Consider the following 26,370-nt stretch of genomic DNA (forward strand, 5'->3'; position numbering starts at 1 on the left):
AACAGCGGTAGAGTAAAGACTGTTTCACAGATGCTTGTCACGTGGTGCAGCGCAGGTTTATCAGACCAGCTACTCATTACAGTGCAGAAAAAAAGAGGTGAGGGTGGATTGATTTATTGTATTTATCACTCTCAGATTAATTTTCATACACTCTGAATGTATACACTGCTGCAAACTACACCATGATACTTCATTTTTTTGTGTTGATGAGGTGGTTCACTTGAAAGGGAAAAAATAAAATTATCCAAACAATTCCAAGATTGTCCAGTGATAGTTATAAAGCTGTGTGAACTTCTGAATCCCATTTTCTTGAGTTCTATTACACAACATTTTCAGAATTTTTGCACCATCATGGCAGTCAATGTTTAAACTTTAAGTATAGTCCCATCCGTTCTTCTGTGCAGCTCTTGGAAAATTACTTTCTAATATGCATGTTTCAGTGTACTGCAACAAGGGCTTACTCAGTTTGTATACTTGCAATTAATTTTCCCAGCTCGTTGCAAAGGACAATTCAGTTTCAAATGAATGAATTTGAGCATATGATCAGTATTTTACAATCACAGACCAAAAACGTACATTTTTTATGTGACATAGCAAAGTAAAACAATGAAGATACGGAATTAAAAACAAAAGTAAAGATTCTACAGTAAATTCGTATTCTTTTTCCCTCATTGTGACCTTCCTGTACACCAGGCTGATCATACTTGCCATTGTGTATAGTTTTATTATGTAATTACATAAACAAGCGCTTTTCTAAACAAAATGGATGAAGACTACCATTTTTGAACAGTCTTTCAGTGTTCACTAGCAGGTGTATCGCACTAACTTTGCCTGGAGTGATCTACACTAAATGTCACCAGACAATAGTGTTTTAACAGTTCCAAAAGTTTTGCTGTCTACAGCTGAGTGTATGTTTCCTACATACTTGTTTTGCCAGAGAATACTTTGTGAATGCTTCAATGACATTTTGATATAACGGGCACTCTTGTCTTGGCCATTTGCAGATGTGTGATTTCTGAACACTATTGGAACACCTGGAAGAGAGTTCAGTGTCACATTGGATTTCTCAGAATTTTATGTCCCCTAAAAAATACATCTTATTTTTAAACAGCTGCAAAGAGTATGTGATTTCTTCATCCAAAACCCACATTTTAGTATGAATAAAAATCATTTTTTAAGGTGGCTATTTTAACAACAATGTAAACAAATTGTGGCAGATGTTAGTTGCTTTCCCTCAGTGTTATTAGCCAAAAAGGCAGAAAAAATAAACATAAACATAAACACAACTTCTGGGTTAAGCAAATATAGTTAGTGTAATTGCTGTTGCTCTTTATGTTTATCACCTTGTCCAGTAACCTCAACAGATACAACAAACAGGAGAGCTAGTTGATAAGCTTGAATTTTGGTTGGCATCTGTAAAACTCCCGTTCATGAAGTGACATTCTTTTAGCAAAGTGATGTCTGTACTGTTGGCTCCTGCAATTAAAGAGCTGAAGAGCCTATTTCCAGCCTTGTCAGCTCAAATACATGAGATTTCATGAGCATTGCATGTTATATTAAGATCAGAAGTAACTGGGGAAAGTGTAACAGCATTTGTGTGCTGTTGAGTGGGTTTATAATGATGCGGATAACATTTTTGACATGTACCCTGTGAGTTGATGGCTGTCATGGTGCATGTGCACCAGCACTGCACCAATGGGATACTGGGAGATGTTGGCAGCCAATACTGAAGATGAATGACTTGGGTGGCTCGTGGAATGAAATTGGCACAGCAGTTGCTATTTATCTGATAGTTCAAATTCATTTGTTTTGTAGGACTCAGCTTTTCTCTCTTGTCTCCCCATGGTTTGTTGTGGGTAGGACACCATCTTTTTCAGTATTCATTCTTGAGACTTTATATGATTAAAAAGAAATTATCCAATTTGAAATGTAAAATTAAATTCTTCAAAACATTGAGTAATGTACATGTATTTTGTAAATGTTTCTAAGGAGACTCCTGTTGCTACTTGATCATCAATGTGGTTTGCATGTAAAACAATTTGTTCTGTTATTTGTTGTAAGAATCTCCAGAATAATAGGAGAATGCTGGCATGCCCAATGGGAATATCGATTATTGGTACCTACCAGGAGGAGTATTATTTTTTACTATTAATTATTGTGAAGATTTTTAAAATGATAACGGAACGTATCGGCTAAACCAACCTTGAAAAAGTACTCACTGCCCAGTAATTCTGTTATAATTTACACAATGTTTAGAGTCATAAATTTGTCGAAGTGTGACTGGGTGTTCATTATTGCTTTAAAGATGTTGCGTAAATAGAGAGCACTATTTAGCTTCTTTCATTTAATATTTATGAGGGCTAGTTGCTAGACATTAGAAAATCACACCATCCTGACTTGGTACCTAACATTGGCTTATCACAAAAACGAAATGGCGGCCACACACAACAAACTTAGTTTGCATTCTTTAAACATTACATGAACTTTGTGTACACATCCTAGTGTAGACAAGAATACAAGTGTCATTGTGGATACAATCAGTTTACTGGAAATAAATGGCACTGGAAACCATATTTACTTTGTCTGGAATTGAAAAGCTGAAGAGGGGATACATTTTCTGCTGCCAGCCTATTTACAACAATGAGGGGCACTGTGTGGAGAACCTGTTTATATTATACTTTTCCCTTGAATTGTTCATTTATAAAATCTGTTTGTTATCATACATGACTAATTGTCATAGAGCTGGGAACAGTGGTGGTGAACTCAGGCAAAAATATGTATCCAAATTTATATGCGTGATGGACACTTCTATGTTGACTTGGAATCTAGCTTCTTGCTGTTGAATCTATAGCATTATGAATATCTTGTTGTTGAGCAGCCTATGTTCAGGAGACAGTGCTGTAATTTGGAACATGCCAAATAATGAGGCAGGCACTTCGCTTGTTCTGGCAAATCACAGAGATGTGACCCCTCTTATTGCATGCTGTGCGACAAGCCCCAACAGTGTGAACCATCAGACCTACTACTAGCTTAAAAAAAAAAAAAAATACTGAATGGTAGTGCCCACCTGAGCTGCCATGTCAAAATGCCTTACAGGAAAGCCGAATCTCCTGTTTAATGGTTGCATCCGTACAAAAGCCAAATCTCTTGCTTCAAGCAGAACAAGCATGCAGAATGAGATTTTCACTCTGCCAGGAAGTTTCATATCAGCACACGAAGTTTCATATCAGCACATGCTCTGCTGCAGAGTGAAAATCTCATTCTGGAATCATCACCCAGGCTGTGGCTAAGCCATGTCTTCGTAATATCCTTTCTTCCAGAAGTGCTTTTGCATTGATCACTGAAGAGCATCTGTGAAGTTTGGAAGGTACTGGCAAAATTGAAGCTGTGAGGATGGATCGTCGGCCATGCTTGGATAGCCCAGATGCTAGAGCAGTTGATGCAAAAGGCAAAGTTCCCTGTGTTAGAGTCTCGGTCTTTCACACATTTTTAACCTCCCAGGAAGTTTCAGAACAAGCATGGTTTCGTAATATGATATTACACATCATCTGTAAACTTATAGACACAAAATAAACCAATCTTTGTGGTTATAATTTTGTTCCCATTTGCTGTTTTATAGGAAAATTAGTTAAATTAATATTTTCTACCTTACACTTATTAGCACTACAGAGGCAGAAGTTAATATCCATTCATAACATACCCTTTTCTTGCGCCACATAAATTTTCTGTGACTGGAAACATCTCTGGATCCTGTCTTGTGACACAACCTTAACTGTTCACCACACATACCTACATGACCTCTGTGCTGTTATTACAAAGTTTTTTGTTTTGTCATAGCAACAGAAGAAAACCTTGGAATCTAATCTTTCTGATGTCAATGGACAGAAAGTCACTGGAAGAGAAACCAGAGCTAGCAAACTAAAATCATTGGAGACTGTAAGTTAACAACAAATCAACACTTTGCAATATGCCTCTTATGTATTAAGATCAGGTACTGTCTTTCTTCAAACCATAAAAAAAAAATATTTATATTTATAATGTGCCCTGTTTTCAGTTGTATTAAAATTGACATTCCAGTCTGAATTGAGATATTATGTACAGTAAAGTTAGAGTTCACTGAAGAGCTTACATGGAAATGACAGGTTCAAAATCTTGTACCAAGTCCAAAATTATGTATCAGGATGTCACTGTTTTTAATTGTCGGATTTGAAGAGGTGAATATTTCTCTTCTCATGCCCTGTTCCATGACGTGCTATAATTCTCATTTCTTGCTGAAACAAATGAGTCAGTATGTTACGTGAGTCCATGTATAAGATTGCATAGGGCAATTTCCTTGGGTTTTCAATAGAATCAGCCTCATTATACTTTCAAGGGTGCAGCCTGGTATCTATGAAAATGACAGCAGTAGTTTGCTTCAGAAGATCCCATAACCATTGATTGCTCTGACTTTAGTTTCCAGGAAACAAATGCTATGAGTAGTCAACTTCAGAATAATATTATGAAAAGGATAGTTGCTGCTCACCATATAGTGGAGATACTGGGTCACAGATAGGCATAACAGGAAGAATGTCAGAAAGTGAGCTTTTGGCCAAAAGGCCTTTGTCAGAAATACTCTCTCTCTCTCTCTCTCTCTCTCTCTCTCTCTCTCTCTCTCTCTCTCTCTCTCTCTCTCTCTCTCTCACACACACAGACAGACAGACAGACACACACACACACACACACACACACACACACACACACACACACACACACACACACACACACACACACGGAGAGAGGGAAAGGCAACTGATTGGTGGGGGTGAGGAGGTGGCTGGAGTGGGGTGGGATAGCAGGGTGGGCATGGGGAAGTGCTGCTTGTGGGAGCATGCAGGGGCGAGGTGAAGAGAGATTAGGGCAGCTAGGTGCAGTCAGGGGGTTAGACGGTGGCCAGTGAGGGGAGGGGGGTGTAGCAGAAAAGGTTAGAAGTAAAAGCACTGTGGGTGCATTGGTGGAATAGAGGGCTGTGTAATATTGGAAGGGGATCAGGGAAGGGGCTAGATGGATAAAGACAATGACTAACGAATGGACACCCACGTATCATCATCCTGTGCCAACCTATTCAAGGCCCAGCTAGAGGAAGCCTTGCTAAACACCCAGAATCACAAAGCCCTCATCTGGTTCAGCTTCATTGATGACATCTTTGTGATTGGATTGAGGATGTGGACACCCTATCCACATTTCTCCAAAACCTTAACACTTTCTCCCCCATTCGCTTCACCTAGTCATACTCAACCCAACTAGCCATCTTCCTTAGCGACAAATGGCCCATCTCTAAATGTACCGAGGGTTTCACTGAGACCTTCACAGTCTGTAATTACCTTCCAAACCTTGTAAAAAAAACAGATCTCCCATTCCTTATCTCTCCAGTCACCCAGCACTTCCCAAAGTCCCACCATCTGACCACAGAGGAGCATTCCCTTTGTGACTCAGTACCACACAAGACTGGAGCACCTGACTCACATTCTCTGCAAGGAATGTGCTATTCACTATCCCTCCCACCCCTCCCACAGTGGTATTCTGCCACCCACCGAAACTACACAATATTGTTGCCCATCCCTACACAAACCCTGCTGCCACCACCTTGCCTCATGGCTCATATACTTATAATAGATCTATATGCAAGACTTGTCCCATATATCCTCCCCCCACCACGTACTCCATTCCAGTCACAAGCATCACCTATCCCATCAAAGGCAAGGCTACTTGTGAAACCAGTCATATGATCTACAAGCTAAGCTGCAACCACTGTGCCACATTCTACATGAGCTTGACAGCCATCTAGCTGTCGGTTTGCATGAATAGTCACTGACAAAAGGTGGCCAAGAAACAGCTGGACCACTCCATTGCTGAGCATGCCGCCCAACATGACGTTCTTCATTCAGTGACTGCTTCACTGCTTGTGCCATCGAGGTTCCTCCCACCAACACCAGTTTTTCTTATTGCACAGGTGGGAACTCTCCCTGCAATGTATCTACGTTCTTGTAACTCTCCTGGCCCTACCCTTCGTTGTTCTTACCCATCTAACTCTCTTCCTGTTCCCATTCCAATACTACACAGCCCTCTATTCAACCAACATATCCACAGTCTTTTTACTTCTCTCCTTCTCTGCTCCCCTTCCCCTCCACCCTCCATCTAAACTCCTAACAGCACCTAGCTGTCGTACCCTCTCTCCACCTCATCCCTGAATGCTGCCATTATCAGCAATTTACTGTCCCCCCGCCTCCCACTCCTACCCTGCTTACACCTACCACCTAGGTACCTCTCCCATCATGTGCTGCTGCTCACAGTGTGACCTCAGCAGCCAGAGACTGTGGCACTGTGTGTGTGTGTGTGTGTGTGTGTGTGTGTGTGTGTGTGTGTGTGTGTGTGTGTTCGTGTGTGTGTTCGTGTGATGGAGGCTGTGTTGGTCGAAAGCTCACTTTGACAGACTGGTTTTTGTGCCTATCTGTGCTTCAGCATCTCCGCTATATGGTGAGTAATAACTATCCTTTTCTTATATTGAGTAATAACTATCCTTTTCTTATATTGTTCCACTTCAGAGTAACGTGTGTGTGTGTGTGTGTGTGTGTGTGTGTGTGTGTGTGTGTGTGTGTGGTTTTTTTATTATTTTTAAAAAAGAGCGTGTAGCATCCTTCAGTCTGTTCTTTGGAAGAGTACTGACATAGTTGTTGGGCGGTTCTTTTTTAAAAAAATGTGGTTTACGAATTCATTTCTTACATTAGCTGTTGTGAAAATTACCATGAGCACTAGTGTCCTCTTGATTCCCATTGATTTTGTGACTGTTGTTTGTTGTGACCACTTCTTTATTAGTCGGCCTAAGGTTAGGCACGCAGGCAAGCGGAGAAACCAGTAACAGCAGCGCCGGCATGTAGTGTTAGCACACAGTGTTTAGTTTAGTTCAATGCCTTTGTTCTAAACAAGCTTCTGACAAGGAGTGAATATTATTTGTATTTTTGTCTCATTGACTAGTGTTTATTTACATGTAGAGCCTGCATATTTACTTCCTGCAGTAGCTTTTGTGAAAGCCAGCTCTCTAGTGGCAAGTAACTATTTATACATCTGTTGCCAGCAGAGAAATTTAAGTCTGTTTTAAGAACTTATGGATATTGCAATCTTGCGCCATAATGGAAAATCTTCACAGCAGATTTCAGTGTATGTTTATTCTTCTCTTTTAAGTCTTGTGTCCACCTTATCTTCAGTAGCACCAGTTAGGTAACTTTCTCATTTGGGAGATCTGTTTGTTCTTTCTCAGTTAGTCAAGATTGTTTTGTTTGTATTTTTTGAAATTTCATATAGTGATTTTACACGTAACAATATATCTTACCATGTGCCAATTACCTAATTGGCCACTGCCCATAAACAGATGGAAGCTGTGTTGGCCACAGTCAACAGGCTTTTGGGCACTGTTCAAAGCTGCAACATTAGGACACCAGAGACAAGACTTGATTCCTTTTATGCTGTTGGAATTCCCTGGCAACCCATTCATCACTTTGATTTCAAATACGAATTTCTAACCAGTCTGTCTTCAGTCAAGAATGAGTGGCAGACTTAGTGGGTTCGCATCTCTCTGGGTGGAACGGTGAAAGTGGGAACTGGCTGCACAGCTCACCCCTTACACCTTAGCAACAGGTATGAGGTTCTACCCAGTGTTGTTAACAGTTCTGAGCCAGTGTGAGATTCCTCTTCTTTTGGGCTAGTGGTCTATTTATTTTATCCAATTTGGATAAGTGCAGAAGGCGAGTTTGCTAGTCATTGGGAGCCCCAACATTAGGTGTGTAATGGAGTGCCTCATGGAAATAGCAGGCAGGTCAGGAAAGAATGCCAGTGTGCACTCAGTATGTTTGCTGGGGGTATTGTCCTAGATGTGGAGGAGGCTCCGCTGGTGGCAGTCAAGTGCACTGGGTGCAACTGGCTGCAAATCATGGCTCATGTCAGCACAAATAATGCCTACCGCTTGGATTGTGAGGCCATCCTCAGTTCCTGCAGATGGATGGCTTATTTGGTGAAGACAGCAAGCAGAGCACATGGGTGTAGGTGAAGCTCACTATTTGTAGCATAATACCCAGGGCTGATCATGGTCTTCTCGTTTGGAGAAGAGTAGAACAACTAAGTCAGAGGCTCAGAAGATTTGGTGAATGTATTGCATGAGAATTTCTCAACCTCTGTTATCAGGTGAAGAGTTGTAGTGCTCCCCATAATAGGTCAGGCATGCACTACATGCAGGAAGAGGCTACTGGTGTAGCAGAGTGTGTGTGGCGTGCACATTGTGGTTTCTTAGGTTAGAAGAATCCCCCCTCGAGGTGAGAGATGAATTGCCCGCTAAAATCTAATATACCTCTGCCGAATTATTTCCAGAGAATGCTCATCCCCATAGATCATAAATAGAAAAGTTTGATATGATATTAGCAAACTGCAGGAGCATCCATGGAAAGATCCCAGAATTTGTATCTTTCATTGAATGGTATATTTCCCAGATAGTATCAGTAACAGAAAGTTGGTTGAAACCAGAAGTGAATAGCAACAAAATCGTAAATCCAAAATGGAAATTTTTTATAAGTGTAGCTTAGTCACCACTGGTGATGACACATTTATTGCAGTAAAGAAATTGATTATTATCGTGAGGTTGATTGATTGATTGGTTTTATCGGGGAAGCAAGCCCAGTGCTGCCCGCACCGAAACAGGTTTTATTTTTCGGTACCATTCCCTGTGCCTCTAGTAAAGCCAACCAAGCCCTTCAACAGTGCAAGGAGATCCTTAACCAGTGCTTTGCTAGACACAATTTCTTCAGGTCTGGTTGATCTGAATATTCTGTGTCTTTTAATCTCCAATACCACACATTCAAAGGTCAAATGTAATGCGGTTTCCTCGCCCACAAAACATCCAACATTTGGGGTCTTTTTCTATTATCCCCCATTGTTTGTTGGTGCTTTTTGAAATTCCCATGGCCTGTCAATAGTCCAACTATGAGTTTCATTTCTCTCCTGTTCAAGCCCAGGATTGAGAATCTTCTCTTAGAACATGGCTTTGGCATCAATACCTTTCCATGTTTTTGCTTTTGGACCTTATCCCAATATTCTACATGCTGTCTCCTTGTCTAGCCTCATAGTTTTATTTTGATCATCACCTTGGTGATTGTCAGGAAACAGGTTCTGGTCCAATAAATGGTGTCATTGCCCCTATCTTGGCCAACCTATCAGCTTGCTCATTGCCAATAATCCCTGAGTGACCAGGGACCCACAATAGGTTTACCCTAATGCTTTCCCCTAGCTCAACAAGGACTTTGTGGCATTCTGCCGCAATCTTTGATCTTGTTGCAGAGGCTGCTTGACTGTCTGAATAAATGAAAATGCCACGACCTCTGTAGCACCTCCGCAAATTCTCCTCCACACACACCCTGATAGCAGATATTTCTGCTTGAAAGACAGTGGCCATCTTCCCTAGAGAGACTGCACTTTCCAGCCTTGGCTGCAACCCGTATACACCGGCCCTGACACCTTGGTCCATTTTCGAACCGTCAGTGAACCAGACTATGTCCCCAAGTACGGTGTCGAAATTCGTTCTTGCAGAGCTCTCTACTTCCAATTACTACATTCAAAGACTTGTTGAAGCAGCTGGGAGTTATTATATGTGGCCAGCATTTCCCCAACCAAACCTATGTCTACCTCAGTCAGTATTTTAGTGTGAGGTCCTGGATACCCCAGTGAGTCCCAGTTTTTGCCAATTTTTAACCTGTGTGCTCCAACTGCTGCCTCCATCTTTACCCACAAGTGTAATGGGAGCTTGTCCATCATGGTTTCCATGTCAGCAGCAGATGTGCTGCTAATTCTACCTGTAATGGCTAAGCAGGCCAATTTCTGCTACTGTTGTGTGTATCCAGTTCATACTCTTGGGGCTTAAGCCCCAGTTTTTACCAAAAGCTCTCTGGGTACTCATTAGAGTACCTTTCGCCTTGAAACAGGTGCTCCTTACATGAGGGGTCCACAATAGTTTCTCATTCAGTGTTACCCTAGATATTTCGCTACTCCCTTCACTGGTAGAGTTCCATCGAGAAGCTTGAGATTCCAGTTTGTGTTGTATCTGCTTCCTTGTAAATGGTACTCAGTCTTCTTAGGACTGACCCATCTTGTTTGCTGCACTAATTTTGCACAACGTTCAGTGCTCCTTGTGCCATAGCTCTGACTGTACTTGTGGTTATCATGGATCCCAAATGCGGTTTAATCTAGATAAAATTAAGCATCAAAGGCAGGTTAGAAATAGTAATTGCATGCTTTTATAGAGCACTGGCACCAGGAGCTGTAGTGATAGAGCACATTAGAGAGAACTTGCAGAATTTTGTGAAGAAGTTTCCTTATCATGCGGTCGTAATAATTGATTATTCAACTTCCCAGGTATAGACTGCGAAAGTGTCGCTATCAAAATTGGTGCCAGAGACTAGGTTTTGTGTGACATTATTATGAATGTCTTGTCCAAAAATTACTTATAACAAACAATCAAACTGCCAACTCATGAAGGTAATGCTTTAAATCTCCTAGCAACACACACATCTGAACTACCCAAATCAGTTGGCATATCACTGGGTATCGGTGATCGTAAGGCTGTGGCAGCATCGATGACTTTGGGTTTTACATGGAATGTTAAGAAGGGTAGGAAAATGTAGCAAGAGTGACAGGATACAAATTGGAGAGTACCTGAAGAGTCAACATCAAATATTCAGTGCTGGGGATGAAGATTTGGAGCACAAATGGAAAAAATACAAAGCGTCAATCAATATGCTTAGACAAGTATATTCTGAGCAAGGCCTTCGGGGATGGGAAAGAACCACTGTGGCTTACTAGCCATGTTAAAAACCCACTACATAAACAGAGCTTCATCATAGATTCAAGAGAAATTGAAACCTAGCTGATAGAAAAAAGCTAAATGAAAGGAAAATGAGTATAAGCAGAGCAATGAGATAAACATTCTATGACTTTGAAAGTAAAATTTTGTCAACCTTTCTGACTACAAACCTTAAGTAATACGTTTTGGTCCCAGTAAAATCAGTGTGCGCTTCAAAATCGTCTATTCAGTCACTCTGTTAATGACATTCAAGCGGAAAATGGAAGAGAGAAAGTGGAACACTAAATTTGGTCATCTGAAATTGTTTCGGTGTGGAAAATCGTTGTATGGTCTTTCCTTCCAGTCATCGCACATACTTTGAAATGGCAGATATTCAGATAAACAATCATGGAATAGAAAAACCACTACAATCACTTTGTAGTGGGAAGACGTCAGGACCCAGATGAGATACCCTTAAGATTCTACAGAGATTATGCAAAAGAACTTGCTACCCTTCTAGCAGCAGTTTACCGTATATCTTTGGAGGAGCAAAGGGTACCTAGTGACTGAAAAAAGCTCAGGTTGTACCAGTTTTCAAGGAGGATTGTAGGACAGTTGTATATAATTATAGGCCTTATATCATTGACATTAATCTGCTATAGAATTATGGAATGCATTTTATGTTCATTTATTATGACGTTTTTGTAGAACAAATATCTCCTTCATAAAAATAAACATGGACTACATAAACATACATCTTAGAAAACTCGGCTCTGTTCCTCTGTGGGATCCTCAGTGCCCTAGACATCTGTGCTGAGATTGATGCCATGTTCCTCAACTTCAGGTAGGCATTTGATACTATCTCGCTCTGCTGTTTAGTGAAAAGAATATGAGCCTACCGAGTATTGGACCTCATTTGCCACTGGATTCTAGACTTCATTGTAGATGGGGCTCAATAGTTTAAATGGAACAAAATCAACTGATGTTGAGGTAATTTTAGGTGTACCCTTAGGAAGTATGTAAGGAGCATTACTGTAAAGAATGTGCATAAATAATCAATTAGAAAGTGTCGGAAGCTCTTACAGACTGTTCACAGATGGTGCCTGTCTACAAGAAGGTAACAATGCCAGAAGACAGTAACGATTCGCAGATGGACTTACAAGAGTATAGGTGAATGATGCAGAAACTGGCAGTTGACCTTGCACTTAAAGAAATGTAACACATTGCATGCACATAGGAGAAGAAAGGAGCGTGGAATGTCAGATCCCGTAATCGGGCAGGTAGGTTAGAAAATTTAAAAAGGGAAATGGATAGGTTAAAGTTAGATATAGTGGGAATTAGTGAAGTTCGGTGCCAGGAGGAACAAGACTTCTGGTCAGGTGACTACAGGGTTATAAACACAAAATCAAATAGGGGTAATGCAGGAGTAGGATTAATAATGAATAGGAAAATAGGAATGCGGGTAAGCTACTACAAACAACATAGTGAACGCATTATTGTGGCCAAGATAGATACGAAGCCCACACCTACTACAGTAGTACAAGTTTATATGCCAACTAGCTCTGCAGATGACGAAGAAATTGAAGAAATGTATGATCAAATAAAAGAAATTATTCAGATAATGAAGGATGACGAAAATTTAATAGTCATGGGTGACTGGAATTCGATAGTAGGAAAAGGGAGAGAAGGAAACGTAGTAGGTGAATATGGAATGGGGCAAAGAAATGAAAGATGAAGCCGCCTGGTAGAATTTTGCACAGAGCACAACTTAATCGTAGGTAACACTTGGTTCAAGAATCGTAAAAGAAGGCTGTATACATGGAAGAAGCCTGGAGATACTGACAGGTTTCAGATAGATTATATAATGGAACGACAGAGATTTAGGAACCAGGTTTTAAATTGTTAGACATTTCCGGGGGCAGATGTGGACTCTGACCACAATCTGTTGGTTATGACCTGTAGATTAAAACAGAAGAAACTGCAAAAAGGTGGGAATTTAAAGAGATGGGACCTGGATAAACTAAAAGAACCAGAGATTGTACGGAGTTTCAAGGAGAGCATAAGGGAGCAATTGACAGGAATGGGGGAAAGAAATACAATAGAAGAAGAATGAAGTAGTGAAGGCAGCAGAGGATCGAGTAGGTAAAAAGACGTGGGCTAGTAGAAATCCTTGGGTAACAGAAGAAATATTGAATTTAATTGATGAAAGGAGAAAATATAAAAATGCAGTAAATGAAGCAGGCAAAAAGGAATACAAACGTCTCAAACTTGACATCGACTGGAAGTGCAAAATGGGTAAGCAGGGATGGCTAGAGGACAAATGTAAGGATGTAGAGGCTTATTTCACTAGGGGTAAAATAGATACTGCCTACAGGAAAATTAAAGAGACCTTTGGAGAAAAGAGAGCCACTTGTATGAATATTAAGAGCTCAGATGGAAACACAGTTCTAACCAAAGAAGGGAAAGCAGAAAGGTGGAAGGAGTATATAGAGGGTCTATACAAGGGCGATGTACTTGAAAACAATATTATGGAAATGGAAGAGGATGTAGATGAAGATAAAATGGGAGATACGATACTGCGTGAAGAGTTCGGCAGAGCACTGAAAGACCTGAGTCGGAACAAGGCCCCTGGAGTAGACAACATTCCATTGGAACTACTGACGGCCTTGGGAGAGCCAGTCCCGACAAAACTTTACCATCTGGTGAGCAAGATATATGAGACAGGCGAAATACCCTCAGACTTCAAGAAGAATGTAATAATTCCAATCCCAAAGAAAGCAGGTGCTGGCAGATGTGAAAATTACCGAACTATCAGTTCAATAAGTCACAGCTGCAAAATATTAATGCGTATGCCTTACAGACGAATGGAAAAACTGGTAGAAGCCGAACTTGGGGAAGATCAGTTTGGATTCCGTAGAAATGTTGGAAAACGAGAGGCAATACTGACCTTACGATTTATCTTAGAAGAAAGATTAAGGAAAGGCAAACCTACGTTTCTAGCATTTGTAGACTAAGAGAAAGCTTTTGACTATGTTGACTGGAATACTCTCTTTCAAATTCTGAAGGTGGCGGGAGTAAAATACAGGGAACGAAATGATATTTACAATTTGTACAGAAAGCAGATGGCAGTCATAAAAGTGGAGGGGCATGAAAGGGAAGCAGTGGTTGGGAAAGGAGTGAGACAGGGTTGTAGCCTCTCCCTGATGTAATTCAATCTATATATTGAGCAAGCAGTAAAGGAAACAAATGAAAAGTTCGGAGTAGGTATTAAAATTCATGGAGAAGAAGTAAAAACTTTGAGGTTCGCCGATGACATTGTAATTCTGTCAGAGACAGCAAAGGACCTGGAAGAGCAGTTGAAAGGAATGGACAGTGTCTTGAAAAGAGGATATAAGATGAACATCAACAAAAGCAAAACGAGGATAATGGAATGTAGTCGAATAAAGTCGGGTGATGTTGAGGGAATTAGATTAGGAAGTGAGACACTTAAAGTAGTAAAGGAGTTTTGCTATTTGGGGAGCAAAATAACTGATGATGGTCGAAGTAGAGAGGATATAAAATGTAGACTGGCAATGGCAAGGAAAGCGTTACTGAAGAAGAGAAGTTTGGTAACATCGAGTATAGATTTAAGTGTTAGGAAGTCATTTCTGAAAGTATTTGTATGGAGTGTAGCCATGTATGGAAGTGAATCATGGACGATAAATAGTTTGGACAAGAAGAGAATAGAAGCTTTCGAAATGTGGTGCTACAGAAGAATGCTGAAGATTAAATGGGTAGATCACATATCTAATGAGGAAGTATTGAATAGGATTGGGGAGAAGAGAAGTTTGTGGCACAACTTGACCAGAAGAAGGGATCGGTTGGTAGGACATGTTCTGAGGCATCAAGAGATCACCAATTTAGTATTGGAGGGCAGCGTGGAGGGTAAAAATTGTAGAGGGAGACCAAGAGATGACTACACTAAGCAGATTCAGAAAGATGTAGGTCGCAGTAGGTACTGGGAGATGAAGAAGCTTGCACAGGATAGAGTAGCATGGAGAGCTGTATCAAACCAGTTTCAGGACTGAAGACCACAACAACAACAACAACAACAACAAGGAAAAAAAATCCACTACAGTACAACTACACTATTGATGACAAATTCTTGGAAACAGTAACCACCGTAAAGTAACTGGGAGAGTGTATGCGGAGCACCTTACGTGGAATGACCACATAAAAGAAATAATAGCAAAAGATGATGCCAGGCTGAGATTCGTAGGAAAGACCTTAAGGAAATGTAATTCATCCACTAAAGAAGTGGCTTTACGCGACACTTGTTTGAGTAATTCATGAGTATTGTTCTTCAATCTGGGACTTTTACCATGTAGGAGCGGTAGAAAAGAGCAAAGATGCAATGAGAGGTGGCACATTTTGTCATTGGAACATTTGAATGCTGGAGAACATTACGGAGATGCTCAGCGTACTCCAGTGGCAGATGCTGCAAGAGAGGCATTGTGCATTATGGAGGCTTACCCTGAACCATGGACCTTGCAGTTGGTGAGGTGGTTTGCGTGCCTCAGCGATTCAGATGGCCGTACCGTAGGTGAAACCACAATGGAGGGGTATCTGTTGAGTGGCTAGACAAACTTGTGGTTCGTGACGAGGGGCAGCAGCCTTTTCAGTAGTTGCAGGGGCAACAGTCTGGATGATTTGACTGATCTGGCCTTGTAACACTAACCAAAATGGCCTTGCTGTGCTGGTACTGCGAACAGCTGAAAGCAAGGGGAAACTACAGCCATAATTTTTCCCGAGGGCATACAGCTTTACTGTATGATTAAATGATGATGGCATCCTCTTGAGTAAAATATTCTGGAGGCAAAATAGTCCCCCATTCGGGTCTCCAGGTGGGGACTACTCATGAGGATGATGTTATCAGGAGAAAGAAAACTGGCATTCTACAGATCGGAGCGTGGAAGGTCAGATTCCTTAAACGGACAGGTAGGGAAACGGATAGGTTGCAGTTAGATGTAGTGGGAATTAGTGAAGTTCGGTGGCAGGAGGAACAAGACTTTTGGTCAGGTGAATACAGGGTTATAAATACAAAATCAAATAGGGATAATGCAGGAGTAGTTTTAATGAGTAAAAAAATAGGAGTGCAGCTAAGCTACTACAAACAGCATAGTGAACAAATTATTGTGGCCAAGATAGACACAAAGCCCACACGTACTACAGTACTACAAGTTTATATGCCAACTAGCTTCGCAGATGACGAAGAGATTAATGAAATGTATGATGAGATAAAAGAAATCATTCAGACAGTGAAGGGAGACAGAAATTTAATTGTCATGAGTGACTGGAATTCGATAGTAGGAAAAGGAGTAGAAGGAAACATAGTAGGTGAATATGGAATGGGGTTAAGGAATGAAAGAGGAAGCCATCTGGTAGAATTTTGCACAGAGCATAACTTAATCATAGCTAACACTTGGTTCAAGAATCATAAAAGAAGGTTGTATACATGGAAGAAGTCTGGAGATACTGGAAGATGTCAGATAGATTATATAATGGTAAGAGTGAGATGTAGGAACCAGGTTTTAAATTGTAGGACATTTCAAGGGCAGATGTGGACTCTGACCACAATCTATTGGTTATGAATTGAAGATTAAAACTGAAGAAACTGCAAAAAGGTTGAAATTTATGGAGGGTGGGACCTGGATAAACTTAAAGAACCAGAGGTTGTAGTATGTTTCAGAGAGAGCATTAACAAATTATTGACAAATTCAGGGAACAGAAATACAGTAGAAGAAGAATGGGTAGCTGTGGGAGATGAAATTGTGAAGGCCTCAGAGGATCAAGTAGGTTAAAAGATTTGGGCTAGTAGAAATCCTTGGATAACAGAAAAGGTATTGGATTTAATTGGTGAAAGAGAAAATATAAAAAATGCAGTAAATGAAGCAGGTGAAAAGGAATAGAAACATCTCAAAAATGAGATAGACAGGAAGTTCAAAATAGCTATGCAAGGATGTAGAGGCATATATCACTAGGGGTAAGAAACATACTGCCTACAGAAAAATTAGAGAGAACTTTGGAGAGAAGAGAACCATCTGCGTGGATATCAAAAGGTCAGATGGAAAACTAGCCCTAAGCAAAGATGGGAAAGCAGAAAGATGGAAGGAGAATATATAGGGTCTATGTAAGTGCGATTTACTTGAAGGCAATATTACGGAAATGGAATAGAACATGGATGAAGGTAAGATGGAAGATACGATACTGCGTGAAGAATTTGACACAGCACTGAAAGACCTAAGTCAAAAAAAAGGCCCCATGAATAGACAACATTACATTAGAGCTACTGAGAACTTCAAGAAGAACATAACAATTCCAAACTCCAAGAAAGCGGGTGTCAACAGGTGCGAAAATTATGGAACTATCAGTTTAATAAGTCATGGCTGCAAAATACTAACACGAAATTTTTACACATGAATGTAAAAACTGGTAGAAGCTGAACTTGGGAATGATCAGTTTTGATTCTGTTGAAATGTTGGAACACTCAAGGCAGTACTGACCCTACGACTATTTGAGAAGATAGATTAAGGAAAGGCAAACCTACATTTCTAGCACTTGTAGACGTGGAGAAAGCTTTTGATAATGTTTACAATGTTTACTGGAATACTCTCTTTGAAATTCTGAAGGTGGCAGAGCTAAAATACAGTGAGCGAAAGGCTGTTTACAATTTGTACAGAAACCAGATGGCAGTTACAAGAATCGAGGGGCATGAAAAGGAAGCAGTGGTTCAGAATGGAGTGAGACAGGATTGTAGCCTCTCCCCGATGTTATTTAGTCTGTATATTGAGCAAGCAGTAAAGGGAATATAAGAAAAATTTGGAGTAGGAATTAAAATCCATGGATAAGAAATAAAAATGTTGAGGTTTGTAGGTGGTATTGTAATTCTGTCAGAGACAGCAAAGGACCTGGAAGAGCAGTTGGATGAAATGGACAGTGTCTTGAAAGGAGGATATAAGATGAACATCAACAAAAGCAAAACGAGGATAATGGAATGTAGTTGCATTATGGTCGAAGTCGAGGGGATATAAAATATAGACTGGCAATGGCAGGGAAAGCGTTTCTGAAGACGAGTAATTTGTTAACATCAGATACAAATTTAAGTGTCAGCAGCTGGTCACTGTGGCCAAGCGGTTCTAGGCGCTTCCGTCTGGAACCACGCTGCTATAACAGTCGCAGGTTCGAATCCTGCCTCGGGCATGGATGTGTGTGATGTCCTTAGGTTAGTTAGGTTTAAGCAGTTCTAAGTCTAGGGGACTGATGACCTCAGACGTTAAGTCCGATAATGCTTAGAGCCACTTGAACTGTTTTAAGTGTCAGGAAGTCTTTTCTGATAGTATTTGTATGGAGTGTAGCCATGTATGGAAGTGAAACATGGACAATAAATAGTGTAGACAAGAAGAGAATAGGAGCTTTCGATATGTGGTGTTACAGAAGAATGCTGAAGGTTAGATGGGTAGATCACGTAACTAATGAGGAAGTACTGAATAGAATTTCAGAGAAAAGGAAATTGTGACACAACCTGACTAAAAGAAGGGACAGGTTGGTAGTACACGTTACGAGGCACCAAGGGATCACCAATTTAGTATTTAAGGGAATTGTGGAGGGTAAAAATCATACAGGTAGATCAAGAGATGAATACACTAAGCAGATTCAGAAGGATGTAGGTTGCAGTAGTTACTTGGAGATGACTCTGGACTGAAGAAGACTATTACTACTGATATTTTGAAAGAGTACTTTGTGGGAAGAGTCGAACAATGTATTATTTCCTACGGCCATAACGAGAAATTAGCGTTAATACAGAGGCTTACAACCAACCATTCCACAAATGGAATAAGCAAGGGGGTTCAGTTAGTGGTCTAAAAGTACTCTCACCACACACCAGCTGGTGTGTTTCGGAATATCGATGTTGATGTTCAGTAAAAATTCTTAGTGTGTCTGGATGACTTCATAAGATGCTAACTCAGGATTTACATTCCTAGGTAGCACCTTCACCTGTACAGAATGCTGTTTACATACCAGATTATTTTGAATCCGCATAATGTACATCATGTTTAAGGTGAGAATGTTCTATCCAAAGACAGGCTTGGTCCCAAAACTAATTGCAGACAAATACAACATTCATGGGGTTATATTGTGAAATTATTTTCTTGGTGTTCTAATCAAACAGTTACATAGATCTCATTCATCATGACTGAACTAATTTACTGGATATATCTAAGACCTAAGAATAGAATCAATCATCATTTTATGGCTTCATGCACCGCACATCTGTCCACCGTTGCTGAGTGGTCATTGTGGCCGACTGCCACACTGAGAAACTTGGTTCAGTTCCCTATACTGCCAGGAATTTTTTCTATGGTGGGAGGACAAAAATTAGTTCCACTTAGCCTCCTGACACCAAATGTAGAGCTACTTCAATGAGAAGTAGTGGCTAAGAGGTCTGCAACATCCAGGAGAATGATGCGTTGACCCCACACTGCATCTAAATTAATGAAGTCAGTGGCTGAGTATCTCACAGCAGTCAGTTGGTCCCAATAGGCCCACCTGAAGCCATAACGGCAGATCTTAAACTTTACCTTGTACCTTTGTCCCAATTACAGTGTATGTATCCCATGTGAAAAGTATGGTGTCTTACAGTGTCACTTTATATTCACTTTAAAAAAAATACAAATATTCTTACTATTGTTCTTGAAGGTATTTTATACTCATACATTTCCTTTTTTAACTAGCCAACAGCACCTGTCACTAAACCACAAAGGGGAAGAGGTCGAAAAGCTGCAGTTAATTCAAGATCAGTAGCTATGATGTCTGTACCCAGGAAAGTACGTACAAAGAATACCGTGTGTGAGCAGACACCTCAGCAGGAGCCCCCTTCACCAAACCCAGATGAAAGCATAGCCAAGAGCAGACCGAGAAGAAACGTCAAGGTGAGAGCCATTGAAGCCATAAAGTAGTAAATAATTGGTGCATAAGACAAGCCCATTATATAATTTATGATGCTCCTGTTGCCTAAAGTACAGTTTAACTTAATATTCTTATGTAAATAGAGTAATAATATCCATTTATCATGTTTTAATGTGCTTCATGTCTCAGTGTGATGAATATTTAGCAAATTTTGGCATTTGCATGAAATGTCCGTTAAGCATCACTTGGAATCACTTTGCATACTAGCCCTGCTATTAATTTCTATACATCCATTCAAGATGTGTACTGAAAGAGAGTTAAATTATAGTGATATTTAGATGTTAAATATGTTGAACCGGTTATATTCAAAGACCTACAGTGATTGGATAGCACTTAGAATGCTTGTGAAGTTTCGATACTTCATAACAAGGTAGTTTCCAATAGCTGCTTCACAATGTGTGTCAACTAAATACACTGCTAAATTTTGTACGGTAGTATTTTTCTCCCTTTCCTGTTTTGATGCCACACTTCATAATTTACAATGTTAATTTGTTATTGGTATTATGGGTTTGGTAAATCATTTGCCAGAAACAGATTTATATTTTTAAGAGCTTTGTTGCTTGCAGGTATCTGTACTTCAGACCTTCGATGACTCTACTGATGAATCACTAGCTACTCCAGATTCAGACAAGAAGAACGTGGTTATCTCGGAGACATCTGATTCGGAATTCTCCTGCAGGTGAGATGAATATTGCACATTTGCATTCATAAGCTGAGGAATGGAGATCCATGGAACATTGTAAGGAAAGGAAGTGCCGAGGCATCATGACATGTGATCCAGTAATAGAGGGTATGCAGGAAAACCATTAATGGAGAATGGGCGGCTCTTACTGTGTGTGATGTCCTTCCACAGTGGCATACCGAGCATCAATATGAGATGCAAAGCTCTCAGCCCTCACATGGCAGTGTAAGATGTACAGATTCTCTACTTATTGTAGGTCAGACTATCCAGTGTGGTTTTCGGTTATGCCTCCTATTGATGAAGTTTTCGGTTATGCCTCCCATTGATGAACGTGCATCCTCTTGAGATCAGCAATAGTCCATGGTGGCTGTGTCACAGATGTAGACCTACAACATAAGAGTATACCATGCACTTTCAGTTCTATACAAATCCCGAAAGACTGTCTACTACATGCGTATTTTGCAAGTAGCCATCTGTCTGACCAAATGTGTACCCCTGTTTCATATGCATTATGAAAAAGGTGTAAACATTCTTCTGTTGCACAGTTGTCATCCCTATAGACTACAGCTGTCAAGAGTATGTTCTGGAAACTTGTGCAACAGTTCAATGTAAAATAAAAAAATTCATGTTAAACACTTAGTATGGAACATCACTTAACAAGAAATAATACTATGGTCCCAACAAAATACTTCATATAACTTTTTTTCTTTTAACATGAAATAAAAATTATGACAAAAAGATTTTACCTCTGATATGAACAAATATACCTGTGTTCTCCAATCTGTGACCATTTTTTTTTAATTTCTGCCTCCCCCACCCCACTTACCAAACGAAGTAAACACTGGTTTCTACTTTTGCCATGTTATTGCTTGTCCTTGGATACTTCCATTATCAACACACTTAAGTCAGTTTACGAATTATATGGGAGAGTTGAAATTCGCAAATGTGTGTCTGAATTAGTGACTTTTGTGTCATAATCATTTTGTGGCTTTTTTTTTTTTAATATAGGAATTCTTAATTCATTTTATTATACACAATGGCTGAAAAATCGGGAAGCGACCAACCCGCTATTTCACTTAGAATTTAGATTGTGCTTCTTAAGGCAGCTGATGAAAAATGGAGGTCAAAAACAGAAATCTTAGAGTGTCATTACTAAATCTGTACTATCAATGGCAATTAAAAATAAATTTCAAATTGGAACAATATTTGAGAGCAGTATGTTTCGAACCAGAGTGAGAACATGTGGTAACAGTTACACAAAGAATAGACTCTGTTGTTTATTTGGTCCAGGCCTGCTAGGGTTCTCTTACAAGACCTTAATTAATGTAAACAGTGGTATCAATAAAAGGAACAGCATTGTTGTATGTTTCTTACAATGGAGCTAACAAAGCTACAAAGAAAAGTCTTATTTCATGTTTCAGTCTTCAGATCATCTTAAAGTATCTTATAGTTATTTACAACAGCTTTCATGTGATAGATGGTAACGTGATGTAAAATGAAACATAAAAGCCATCCTGTGTCACCTATTATTCTTCAGCTGCTGTTTTTTGTCTGATTCCACATTTTTATCTGTAGACGTTCTACATATTGGATCAGTTTACCACTGCCTGCCCTTCAATCTCTAAGGAAAAGTTAGTGTTACTAGGATGTAATGTCGATAAGCCCTATATTGTTGTAGGGACCAGTTTAAAACTATGGAGTTTTAAAATGAAAGAAAATCACTGTACTAGTAAAATGTACAGTGAACAAAAAAAATGTAGATGGTGACTACTATGTTCACCAATTGGACACACTTGTGGAATAAGTAATATTTGTGAGAGAAATGTAAAGATGCAATTATTGTTGATAGTTATGAGTCACACAATCTATTGGTTATGAACTGTAGGTTAAAACTGAAGAAACTGCAAAAAAAGTGGGAATTTAAGGACATGGGACCTGGATAAACTGAAAGAACCAGAGGTTGTACAGAGTTCCAGCAAGAGCATAAGGGAACAACTGACAGGACTGGGGGAAAGAAATACAGTAGAAGAAGAATGGGTAGCTCTGAGGGATGTAGTAGTGAAGGCAACAGAGGATCAAGTAGGTAAAAAGACGAGGGCTGCTAGAAATACTTGGGTAACAGAAGAAATATTGAATTTAATTGATGAAAGGAGAAAATATAAAAATGCAGCAAATGAAGCAGGCAAAAAGGAATACAAACTTCTCAAAAGTGAGATAGACAGGAAGTGCAAAATGGCTAAACAGGGATGGATAGAGGACAAATGTAAGGATGTAGAAGCTTATCTCACTAGGGGTAAGATAGATACTGCTTACAGGAAAATTAGAGATAACTTTGGAGAAAAGAGAGCCACTTGTATGAATATCAAGAGCTCAGATGGAGACCCAGTTCTAAGCAAAGAAGGGAAGGCAGAAAGGTGGAAGGAGTATATAGAAGGTTTATACAAGGGCGATGTACTTGAGGACAATATTATGGAAATTGAAGAGGATGTAGATGAAGACAAAATGGGAGATAGAATACTGCGTGAAGAGTTTGACAGAGCACTGAAAGACCTTAGTTGAAACAATGCCCCTGGAGTAGACAACATTCCAGTAGAATTACTGACGGCCTTGGGAGAGCCAGTCCCGACAAAACTTTACCATCTGGTGAGCAAGATGTATGAGACAGGCGAAATACCCAAATACCCTCAGACTTCAAGAAGAATGTAATAATTCCAATCCCAAAGAAAGTAGGTGCTGACAGATGTGAAAATTACCGAACTATCAGTTCAATGAGTCACAGCTGCAAAATATTAATGCGTATGCCTTACAGACGAATGGAAAAACTGGTAGAAGCCGAACTTGGGGAAGATCAGTTTGGATTCCGTAGAAATGTTGGAAAACGAGAGGCAACACTGACCTTACGATTTATCTTAGAAGAAAGATTAAGGAAAGGCAAACCTACGTTTCTAGCATTTGTAGACTTAGAGAAAGCTTTTGACTATGTTGACTGGAATACTCTCTTTCAAATTCTGAAGGTGGCGGGGGTAAAATACAGGGAACGAAAGGATATTTACAATTTGTACAGAAAGCAGATGGCAGTTATAAGAGTCGAGGGGCATGAAAGGGAAGCAGTGGTTGGGAAGGGAGTGAGACAGGGTTGTAGCCTCTCCACGATGTTATTCAATGTGTATATTGAGCAAGCAGTAAAGGAAACAAAAGAAAAATTCAGAGTAGGTATTAAAATCCATGGAGATTAAATGAAAACTTGAGGTTTGCCGATGACATGTCAGAGACAGCAAAGGACTTGGAAGAGCAGTTGAACGGAATGGACAGTGTCTTGAAAGGAGGATATAAGATGAACATCAACAAAAGCAAAACGAGGATAATGGAATGTAGTAGAATTAAGTCAGGTGTTGCTGAGGGAATTAGATTAGGAAATGAAGCACTTAAAGTAGTAAAGGAATTTTGCTGTTTAGGGAGCAAAATAACTAATGATGGTCGAAGTAGAGAGGATATAAAATGTAGACTGGCAATGGCAAGGAAAGCGTTTCTGAAGAAGAGAAATTTTTTAACATCGAATATAAATTTAATTCTCAGGAAGCCGTTTCTGAAACTATTTGTGTGGAGTGTAGCCATGTATGGAAGTGAAACATGGTCGATAAATAGTTTGGACAAGAAGAGAATAGAAGCTTTCGAAATGTGGTGCTACAGAAGAATGCTGAAGATTAGATGTGTAGATCACATAACTAATGAGAAGGTATTAAATAGAATTGGGAAGAAGAGGAGTTTGTGGCACAACTTGACTAGAAGAAGGGACCGGTTCGTAGGACATGTTCTTAGGCATCAGGAGGTCACATATTTAGCATTGGAGGGCAGCGTGGAGGGTAAAAATTGTAGAGGGAGACCAAGAGATGAATACACTAAGGAGATTCAGAAGGATGTAGGTTGCAGTAAATACCGGGAGATGAAGAAGCTCGCACAGGATAGAGTAGCATGGAGAGCTGCATCAAACCACTCTCAGGACTGAAGACTACAACAACACCACATCACTCACACATTGGTATTAATAGCAAAAAGCTTATATTTTGTCTCCAAACACAAGTGCTCTGTAAACATGTAATCAGATTATTAGATGCTTTACATTTTTTGCATTCTCTGTGGAATATTGTCATGTCAAAGACAACTGAAAATTGTTTTCACCATGCAGGATTCTCCAAAGTATCGGATTATTTGGTGCTGCAAGAATTGGTGGATATTGAAACTGAGCTGATGTTGGTGAAACATATGTAACTGTCCCATGTTGCCAATGATAAATTTGGTGCAGTCACTGATGGTGTGGTCACAGTTCCAGTTAAAACAGTTGAAGACGCTGGGGATCATTCAGAACTCAAAAATTCATGTTGCTGTAGATGATGATAGTGAGCGGGTTGAATATGACAATAAAGTCAATATTGCAGTTCCTATCCCTGCCAAGCAACTATTTATGTGTGCACTTCAATGGCGAAAAAACTAAACTGTGGTCATTGTGCTCATGCCCGGTCAACTTTTTCCATGCAGACAGGTAAGCTGAAATGCCTGTTCTGTACATAAGAAGTTGTCAGGGTGCCCAATGGATATTATGTCTTAAATTATCAGTTGCAGTTCAATAAAACATTAAATTAATACTCTGGTCAAGCAACTAATGTATGGCATATAATGATATATTTATTACAATGTCTAAAAACCAACAAAAATAAGAATGAAAAAGTGATGTGCAATTCTACACTGAAAGAATTTTTTAACATATGCGATAGTATTCCACTAGAAATGAGCTGAGGTGGCTGTAAGTGGCCAAAAAAAGTCCTACATGCACAGCATTCATACAGTTGGGCGGATTGGAACAGTCTGGTGTAAAAAGATAATTGGTTTTATTAAGCTTTCACAGACAGCTGCAATAAAGTACATAATTCTGTTTTAATTTGCTCATTATCACCACTTGTAACATTATTCATAGACATATGCTTGCTGATGCAGCAAGAAATGAACAACTTTCAGACAGTTTTACATTATGTAACAAAGCACTAATACATTCTCAAAAACAGGTTTGTTAAGACATATTTATAATGCAAATAAAAGATTAATAGTAGCTTTATCCATTCTAGTTTGCAACTGAAGCTGTAAAAATTCATTCTTTATGCACAAGAGTCTGTTAAGTAGATTAAAAAAGTATTTATTGCTATGTTACAGTGATGGTGGTGGTGATGATGATGCAAGTGATTCAGACGAGTTCACGATACAGAAATCAACGAGATCAAAGAAACAGTCTAAAGTGGACCGGGAAGTTCAGAAAGTGCAAGAAAAATTCAAGAAATTGGGGAAGTGATTAGATGATGAGCTAATTAAGAAGCATATCCCATTTTATAACAGATTTTTCATTAAAAAATTTAATGAATCCACATTATTTTAAGGAGCCAATGATTTGCAGGTTTTTATTTGACTGGAACTTGTAGTTTAAACAAACTGATGTACAGCTATTGTGGCACATCATGATTGTTCAAAAGTGTTTTATTAATGTTTTCTATTTGCAGCATTTTCTAAATGTAAAATGGTTTTCAAAGTAAATATTTTTGCTGGATGCAGAGTTGTTATTGTATTCCATGTATGTGTTAGATACGGACTGTTTGGTGTTGTAAATACATGCTTCCCAAGGAAAGAAGTCCTTTGGAATTAAGGTATTTAAATGGGAAATTGCCACAAGTATTTTCAAAATGAATATGAAGATGATGAAGAAGAAGATAAAAGATGATGATGATTGGGGGGAAAAGGAAAAAAGTGCAATTAGTAGACCACAGTGGACAGTCAGCTT

At 39.6% G+C, this 26,370-nt stretch overlaps 1 protein-coding gene across 2 annotated transcripts in view; it reads left to right on the forward strand.

Moving 5' to 3' along the window:
• Positions 1–26,139, forward strand: part of LOC126355018 (condensin complex subunit 3) — a 196,918-nt gene extending 170,779 nt beyond the window's left edge. Inside the window, exons 21-24 of one of the 2 annotated variants that reach the window (XM_050005161.1) lie at positions 3,838–3,936; positions 19,630–19,827; positions 20,431–20,543; positions 25,752–26,139. In XM_050005161.1, coding sequence (XP_049861118.1) covers positions 3,838–3,936; positions 19,630–19,827; positions 20,431–20,543; positions 25,752–25,887 — 546 coding nt within the window. In that variant the 3' untranslated portion in view covers positions 25,888–26,139. The remainder of the gene's footprint in view (positions 1–3,837; positions 3,937–19,629; positions 19,828–20,430; positions 20,544–25,751) is intronic. The other variant, XM_050005162.1, reaches the window with a different exon arrangement.
• Positions 26,140–26,370: the final 231 nt, after the last annotated feature.

This window comes from Schistocerca gregaria, chromosome 3, assembly GCF_023897955.1.
Source record: "Schistocerca gregaria isolate iqSchGreg1 chromosome 3, iqSchGreg1.2, whole genome shotgun sequence".
Classification (NCBI taxonomy): Eukaryota; Metazoa; Arthropoda; class Insecta; order Orthoptera; family Acrididae; genus Schistocerca; species Schistocerca gregaria.